This window comes from Drosophila miranda, chromosome 4 (genome assembly GCF_003369915.1).
Source record: "Drosophila miranda strain MSH22 chromosome 4, D.miranda_PacBio2.1, whole genome shotgun sequence".
Classification (NCBI taxonomy): domain Eukaryota; kingdom Metazoa; phylum Arthropoda; class Insecta; order Diptera; family Drosophilidae; genus Drosophila; species Drosophila miranda.
Genome location: NC_046677.1, coordinates 6,297,538 through 6,305,780, shown reverse-complemented (window position 1 = coordinate 6,305,780; position 8,243 = coordinate 6,297,538). Strand labels below are relative to the sequence as shown.

Sequence of the window (8,243 nt, the reverse complement as noted above, 5' to 3'; positions counted from 1 at the left end):
GGGATTGGTTAATCGTTAACCCATTGCAGACCAAGGGGGTATTTTAATATTCCACTTAAAATAATGAAAATTGAATCATTTTAGCGCAGTTCTCGTGAAAGATATCGTGGTTTTTCTTAAGATCAGATGAAAGATGGCATGGATCTACAAGAAGAATTTTCAATCGTTAATATTTTCCGCCATTTACCTCAAGTAGTTGAACTATTTAAATAGAGGGGGCTTAAGTGGGCTAATTAAAACAATCAAAGCAATCGCCCAAAAAACCATATTATTATCAAAATAAACCAGATTAAAAGTTAAGTTAACTTTAATTTTATCGACCATAATTGAGGTAGAACTCTACTAAGTAAGTATATATAAAGTATAATCTACAATTCTTTGACTTGGCAATTTCAAACTTCACTTAGGCCTTCCACCTTTCCACGCTATTTATTTATAAACAACAATGGGTTTAAAAAAGGCTCTGGACGATTGCCTTATTGATTTCGATTGTCGCGTGATGATCACCGACCTGCTGGAGGAATACAAGCTATCCTACAAGGAGGTGAACGACACTTTGGAGGCGTATATCAAAGAGCAGGAGCCGGCAACGAAATTCGAGAAGCGATTCCTGGTCCATGGCACGGGACTGACAAATGGCACAAATGATGAGTTCTACACCATTGTGCAAGAAAGCAAGCTGGAGGACTGGCGCAACAAGCTGCGGGATGCGCAGTGGCAGCTTTACAGCGTGGAGATTGCAGGGGGCTCCAAGTCGCCGGCGACTGTGTTCCGTCCCATGCAGTACCTGGAAGTGAAGCTGGCCGGCGTGAAGAGGCGCGCTGGCACCAGAATAGCTGTGGATAGGCCCACAAATGGTGCGCAGAACGCAGGGCCATCTACCAACGGTGTCCAAAAGGCAGCTCCGGCTTTGAATGGCGGCTCCAAAGGTGCTGCTGCTACAAATGGAGTGAAATCAGAGTCCGTAAAGCCTGCCACCAGCAAGGAAAACTCTGAAACCGAAATAAAGAAGACATCCCCCAAGGAGCAGACAGCAAAGGGCAAACCTGCAAAGAAGGGCAGCATCAATAGCTTCTTTTCAGCAGCAGCAGCTCCTGCGGCCGGCAGCAAACCCAAAGAAGTAAAGGCCACGCCAAGCAAAGCCAACACAATGGACAATTTCTTCAAGAAGCAACCAACAGGAGCAGCAGCTCCCACTGCGATCAAGAAATCACCTGAAAATGAGGTCAAGAAATCACCTCCGATTCAGGCGAAGAAGGAATCCACGGCCAACACGTCCATTCAACTGTTTGCCGAAGAGAGCGCCGAATCCTCCGATGAGGAGGAGAAACTGGACAAGATTCGACGCAAAGTAATGGCCTCCGACAACGAGTCCGACCAGGAGAAGCCCTCCACGAGCAAGCGTCGTCGCATCAGCGATTCCGACGACGACGAACAGAAGCCCTCCAAGAAGAACGCCGAAGAAGAAGTCGTCACGTTGGATGATGAAATGGAGACGGAACCCTCCAATGAAACCTTTCTGGATGACGAGGGCTTTGTCATTACCCAGCGGAAGCCCACAAAGCAATCAAAGGCTGTCAAAAAGAAGGCTTTACCACCAGCTACCAAAAAGAATGGTTCGCCGTCAGATTCGGCTCCAGCGGCCAAGAAGAAATCCCCTCCTGCGTCGACCAAAGTCAGCAAGGAGGCAGCCAAACAGAAGCAAGGGAACATCATGAGTTTCTTTACCAAAAAGTAGCAGGAGAATTTGAGTGGAAAAATTATACTGGAATGAATCCAAAAGAATGATTTTAATTGCTTAGTGTTTAAGAAAATGTATTGATCTAAGATTTTTGAATGAATTTCATATACACCAGCGAAAATAAATTATTATTAATCTTCTGCCTATTGGCTGGGTCAATTTCGCTCTGTTAATTATATACTAATCTATAAAAAATATAAACTTTTCGTTTCTGCCAATATCTGATATCTAAAAGTCTTATTTTTGAGAGAAAGATTGTAATTACATATAATTAAAAAAGAAAAATTGTTAAAGTAACTGTTTAAGGCTCTTGTCGATTAGATTATGGATAAATTTCTATAGTAAAAGTCTGAAATAATGAAAATTGTATGGTATTCTTTATAATTTTGCATGACACTAAATGATCGAGTTTATGGAATAAATAATAAATAATAAATATCAAAGCATAGGCACAGATCAATCGATAAGATTGTCTGTAACAGAGAGAATTAAAACCATAATTCTACTTTTGATTTTGAGAAATAGTTGGAAAAGGTTAAGGGCAGATCTATCAATTTTCATCAGAATTATGAAACAATCCATAGATTTTGAACTTTCAAATGTTAAAGGAATAATAAGATATCTCTAGGAATTTGTAAATCATAGAAATCTCAATAGAAATTTGTAATAACTTTCAAAATTTTGAAACAATCAATGCAATTTCTTTATTGTAAATTAAAATACTTCTTAAAAATTAAGCACATTTCAATTTCATAGCTCCACTCCATGTTTCATCCAAGAAATACACAAAAGACTTGAATTTTTGTTGTTAAAAAGAATTTTTATTGCATTTGTTAATAGCTGCTAGAAGTTTGTTTGAGTATCTTGTTGTTTTGTAATTTGTTTTGTTTAATTATTCATATTCGATTGCGTGTGTGTCTGTATGTATGTGTGTCCGAATGTGTCTCTGTGTTTGTTTTGGTGTGTATCTGTGTGAAGACTGCCTGGCCTACGCGTTATCAGTGCGTTTTGTATTCGATTGATTCATATTCGTATATTTTCTTTTTCTTCATCATCATCATTTTCAACTTTCTTTGTATTGTATGTATTTCAAAACACTTTCAAAAATTAAGGCGAGGTTTAATACAATTTGAATATTGATTAAGTTATTCTGTTGTTCGTTTCTGCAGTGATTGCGTTTGATTCCTATCTGATTTTTAAGCATTAAAAGCTTACAGTCGGGCTGCCCAATGGCAAGCAAATATATACGTGATTGAGGGAGGGATCTGTATCTGTATCTGTGTCTGGATTTGCATCTGCAACAATAATATATCGTTCCTGGTTTGAGGGCTAACAAGATCGATTCGATTCGGTTCGGTTCGAAATGCCTAGGCTTAGGTAGAAGCTTCTCAGAAGCTAAAATTATTTGCTTATAATTAAATTGGATTTTGCTTGGATTTATATATCTCATAAAGGGTGCGTCACCACCGCCACCCCACTGTACGCCGGGAATAAGCCATTACATCTCATTTAATTTCCGAATAAAATTTAACTAAATTTAGGGAGCGTACAGCGGGTTGAGAGTGTGTGTTTCTTTGCAGTTTTAGCTCTTTTTTTTTTGTCTCAAAATATTGCTCGCATATGCAAAATGTAAAACTCATTTGCTATAAAAATCAGTTGATCGTTTTGTCCTAGAGGGTGTTTGGTGTGATATGAACATAATGGTGTGCATGATATGATTCCTCTACTAAATATGATTTTTCCTTTGATTCGTTTCGTCAATTTGTTTGTCTTCATTTACTTAATCACCTAAATGAATGTAACATTCGTTTCGTACAATTTAATATCTCAGCACCATTTTTTTAATAATAGCACAAAGTATATATAATATTTGTATTGTTTGAATCAACAGTAGAATTTTCCTAGAAGTTTTTCATTTCATTTCGTTTCGTTTCGCTTTGTTTTTGTTTGGTTTTGTGTGTGTTTTTTGTTGTGGTTTGCTCTACAGAATAAAATAGATCTAAGTTAAGTTATGGTTTTTGGTTTGCTGTTTTTTGTTTTTGGTTTTTTTGATCGCTTTCTAGACCTGTGTATCTACAACACTCCCATAGGACTCTTCAGCAAATTTGGGCGCAATGTAATCCTCGTAGTAGTTGATGAATATATCCTTGAATTCATCGGCTATGAACTCCAGGGCATTCAGCATCTGCATCAATTCCCGATCGTTGCACTTGTATTTGCTCAATGCCATCACATCCCAGAAGTAAGCAAAGTATTTCACATACTCGATCGACTGTCCGCCGTATTGGGCCATCACCCCGGGCAGCACGGCGCGCATAATGGATCCCAGTTTATTGAACTCCCAGTCATCCAGGACGGTAGCCCCCTCTTCACACCAGAGAGCAATTAGACGAGACGATAGATAGAAAGACAAACACACACAGAGATAGAGATAGTGATAGTAGTTTTGCACAAACCGAAAATAAGGAAATTAGTTGGGTTTTGAAAATCAGTTAAACGAGAGAGTCCTGAATCTGGATGAATGTGAAACAAATGACATCTCAAATACAGTGGAAACAGTGCGAAAGCAAGAGCTGGCAATGAATAAAAACAAATTAAATGATAAACTTTTTAAATATCGAAGCGGTCGCTCTCCCTCTCTCTATCACGGACATACCACGATGTACCATCAGGCACTGCTCTAGGAGGAGCCGGGCCAGGGCCACCTTGCATTCGTGCAGCTCCATCAGGTGGCACTCGGCCCGCTCAATGGCGGCATAGAGCTTGCAGCGCTCTTCGATCAGCTCGCAGTCGATGAGGGACGTATTGAAGGACCAGAACCACTCCAGTTTCTGTGCCTCGCCACAGTGCGGACACACAATCAGCTCGGCTCCGTTGTATTCCGGTTGAGTGTACTCCTCGGACAGCCACCAGCGAAGGTTCGGGGCATGCGGCAGGGCATGAGGCGTGAAGATGTCCATGCACTTGGGATTATCACAACGGTAGCGATGGAACTTGTCCTACAAATAGAGCGAAAAACATTCATTTGAAATGTAAATGTAGAGCATATTACTCCCCATTCACTTACGAACTGATCTTCCGTATAGGAAAGCTGGCAGGCGTTGCAGTGGCACTTGATGCCGTGTTCCTTGAGCTGTTTGCTGCGTTCGCCCTGCCGCAGCTGCTGGTAATTGCCGCTGGCAAAGCAATTATAGATACCCGATCCCGCCGGCAGATCCAGCAGGGCCAAGGCAGTCATCTTTCTACCCGAGAACTTGCTGCAGATGGTAGAGGAACAACTGTGGCGACAGAGACTCAGTGTCTCTGGATAGACGGCATAGGCCACGACCGCCACCTCGCCGGCCAGCAGATGCAGATAGCCCTCCTGCAACCGCATGGGCGCTGCCCACAGCTGGAACTCGTTGAGGGGCGAGAATACATGCGGATCTGCGGGCAGCACGAAGGAGCGGCAGTGTGTGAGTGATCGATGGCGAAGCTGACTGATGTGGCGCATCAGCAGAGCCGCACAGAGCAGCTCCCACTCGGCATTCGACATGCGGGAGGCTGAGGGCAGGCTCTTCTCCAACTGCTCAAAGAACGTCGTGCATTTGTTCAGGTAAATGGCCAGAATGTGCGCTGCCAGTGCCAGGGCAATCAGCGTATCCGAAGTGTGCTCCTCCTTAAGCTTCTCCAGTCGCAGCATAGAGCTGTAGCCAATGTCCTGTCTCTCCAGCAGGGCGCCGTTGATGGCTGACCAGAGCTTGCTGAGCGTCGGCTTCTTTCGGCAATGCGCCAGCAGCTCTGGCAGTCCCGTGATCAGCATTCGCAAGGCCAGCTGCAGAAGACGCGGCATGCCAAAGACTTCGCCGAAGGACTCGAACAGTTCGATTTGATGGCCAAAACACTCCACGGAATGGATGGCAGCGTGCTTGACGCGACACTGACGCGAGCAGTAGACAACCAGGCGGTTGGAGCAGTAAATGCAGGGAAAAGGAATGAACTGAGTGATGCCACAGTAGTCACACACCCGACAATTGCCACTCGGCACCATGGCCACCGCCTCGGACTCGAAGATGAGGGCATTCCTGGCCAGGGCACGGGTGCTATGCAGCGACGAGGAGTTGTCCAACCAGGCACTGTTTTGGGAATTGAAACGATCAGTTTGTTAATGCCGGTCTCTTGTGGATGATTTCCACTCACATTTCAAAGGCTTTCATGTCGTTGGTTTCGAGATCATCGCCCGTTTGCACAGCCATCTCGAAACGCTCCACCTTGAGCACCTCGCACTGATGCCAGAGCTCGTGGGTACGCGTCTCGAAGACCTGGTTCAGTTCGATGTGCAGGAGCTCGTGCAGATGCTCCTCGCAGAGCGCAAAGTTGCGCAGTTTTAAGGCACAGGCGGCTTGCCGCAGCTTTATCAATGGCAAATACTCCTCCGGATAGCCCAAATCCAGGGCGCACAGGCAGTCATCATAGGATTCCTAAAGGACAATAACAATTATTGAAAGAGATCTTGAAAGGAGTAGAACGCGCACTCACCGCGTACAGACCGCAATCGTAGAGAGCCAGTGAGCGATTGGCATGGGCCAGGGCGGCGGCCAGGGTATTCCTCGCCGGGGCCAGGAAGATGGCCTCTGTGAACAGATCGCTGGCCTTGAGCGGATGCTTCTCCTTGCGGTATGAGTCATTGCCGGCCTCGCGCAGACGTCGCGACTCCTCCTCCGACTTAAAGTGTCCCGTTTGGTGGCGTAGATGTTGAAACCATTTGAGTACATGTGTTCTGTGAGTAATTATGCCAAAAAGGGGGTGGAGGCCGTTACATGGTTATATATCTGATGGGGATGGGGATGGTGTGGGTTGGGGTGTAAGGAGGCCACTTAATTATTCACAGAAAATGTCAAAACGAAGTGACCCAAATTCCCAAAATCGACAGCGAAAATGCTACTTAACCGTACGAATGCATGCAATCAAGGTAGGCCTTATATAAGGTGGTTGCAGTCCAAGAGAGGGCCTTCTTTGCGGTAGCACAGTCCGTTACGGCTCACAAGGAGTGGGAATGAGAGATAAGGCTGTCCAGCAAATTATCCTAACGGACAGACTTACCCTATATTTACTTACTCTGCAAGCAATCACTTCAGTACACAACCAGGGCTGAACAGTTGACCTCCCCCCACCCACAACATTGCAAAACACACCTGACAATTACAAAACACATTTCTGAAGCCATTCATTATGATGGCGGATTAGAAAGGCCACGAATGTGGAATTGATTTCACATTGTTGCGCGGGGAATTTGCATAATTTGATTGCTGTGCAGCCCTGGGGGCACAAAAACACTTTCGCTCTTACACGCACACCCACACACGCGCATGCACTGGGGCACACACACACACGCACACCGACACGAACAACCGTTTGTTTCACCTAAAATCCAACAGCGGCTCCTTCGTCGTTGTTGTTGTTGTTGCTGGTGTTGGGGATGAAATACTGAGACCGCCCACCGCCCCAATCAGGTCGTCATCCTCTTCCCCACCATACTCCGGCCTGGAAAGTGGCGCCGATGTGCTGGCGGCCATGGTGTCGCCGCCATTGCAATCCTTCTGTCCATCGCCGTCCGTCTCCCGATTGAGTTTTTGCCGTTGCACTGGTGTTAGAAGCAGAAGCAATTGCAGTTCATCTTTATAGTGGAGCTCCTCCCGATTGAGTTGTCGCAGCTGGTGGCCAATTAAATCACCCAGCGACGGAACTGGAGCAGAAGAAGAAGAAGCAGCAGGAGGAGCAGTAGAAGAAGAAGCAGCGGCGGCAGCAGCAAAAGGAGGAGCGGCGGTGGCAGCTTTGTTGTTCACACGCGCAGATGAAGAGGAAGAGGCCATCACTTGCTTCCTTGCTGTTGTTTGGGGGGGCTTGTGCTTTGCTTTGTTGGTCTTCACGTCTTCTCGCGTCTCACGGTCTCACACTGTCATCCACTCAAAGGGCCATGATTTTCCCCTCTTTTGGTCAATGCAGCGCTAATCCTGGCGAGTTAATGGCTATCAATTCGTATGCACTACATCCCGACATGCTTAAACTAATGAGAGTTGCTAAAACTTGGCCGAATTTTTGCACGTTATGGATTTCATATTGATTTTTTGAACATCGCCAGGGTGGCAGCGCGTGCCGAAAAGCTACTAAAACTTACCCCTGCAAAAAATACCAGCAGAAAATACTAAACATTACCTTTTCTAGCTGTCTGGCAGCCTTGTGGGCAGCGCCAAGCTTTGAGCATGTGTTATCTGGCGGCCTACAAAACTGTGTGTGAAATTGTGAAAATAAGTTCTTATAGCGCACGTTACCATCATTTAATCGTGGAATAAGCAGTCCGTGTGCTATAGTCAAACTTGATAAGAAAGTATACACAATTGCTCTTGTCTTTCTTTTCCAGATTAATCCATTCACACACACACGCGCACCCACACATTGCACTCGGCTCTCGCTGTCGCGTCTATCAGCCGCAGAAGTTGTAAGTTTTATCTGTCATTTATCT

At 45.0% G+C, this 8,243-nt stretch overlaps 2 protein-coding genes across 3 annotated transcripts; one reads left to right on the top strand and one right to left on the bottom strand.

Annotated features, from left to right (window-relative positions):
• The first annotated feature begins 221 nt into the window (after nucleotides 1-221).
• On the top strand, nucleotides 222-2,241 carry LOC108163843 (nucleolar protein dao-5). The gene is made up of 2 exons (XM_017299358.2): nucleotides 222-346; nucleotides 408-2,241. Exon 2 carries the CDS (start codon nucleotides 446-448, stop codon nucleotides 1,736-1,738), a length of 1,293 nt encoding a protein of 430 aa, XP_017154847.1. The 5' UTR covers nucleotides 222-346; nucleotides 408-445; the 3' UTR covers nucleotides 1,739-2,241.
• A 774-nt stretch (nucleotides 2,242-3,015) lies between these two features.
• Nucleotides 3,016-7,851, bottom strand: LOC108163702 (SET and MYND domain-containing protein 4). 2 transcript variants are annotated; one of them, XM_017299142.2, is made up of 6 exons: nucleotides 7,145-7,851; nucleotides 6,260-6,500; nucleotides 5,921-6,201; nucleotides 4,809-5,856; nucleotides 4,398-4,740; nucleotides 3,016-4,108 (listed from the first exon to the last, which is right to left on the bottom strand). In XM_017299142.2, the coding sequence occupies exons 1-6, from the start codon at nucleotides 7,591-7,593 to the stop codon at nucleotides 3,801-3,803; spliced, it is 2,670 nt and encodes an 889-aa protein (XP_017154631.1). In that variant the 5' UTR covers nucleotides 7,594-7,851; the 3' UTR covers nucleotides 3,016-3,800. The 2 variants fall into 2 exon arrangements, with proteins under 2 accessions (XP_017154631.1, XP_017154629.1); XM_017299140.2 differs by having other exon boundaries at nucleotides 4,015-4,314.
• Between the last annotated feature and the right edge of the window lie 392 nt (nucleotides 7,852-8,243).

Bases quoted from the DNA above. Each gene is read 5' to 3' on its own strand.
- LOC108163702 (XM_017299142.2), bottom strand. From the start codon at position 7,593: ATGGCCTCTTCCTCTTCATCTGCGCGTGTGAACAACAAAGCTGCCACC. The intron at 6,202-6,259 runs GTGAGTGCGCGT...ATTGTCCTTTAG, and splicing joins ACGATTGCGGTCTGTACGCG to GAATCCTATGATGACTGCCT. The intron at 5,857-5,920 runs GTGAGTGGAAAT...TTCCCAAAACAG, and splicing joins GACATGAAAGCCTTTGAAAT to TGCCTGGTTGGACAACTCCT.
- LOC108163843 (XM_017299358.2), top strand. From the start codon at position 446: ATGGGTTTAAAAAAGGCTCTGGACGATTGCCTTATTGATTTCGATTGT.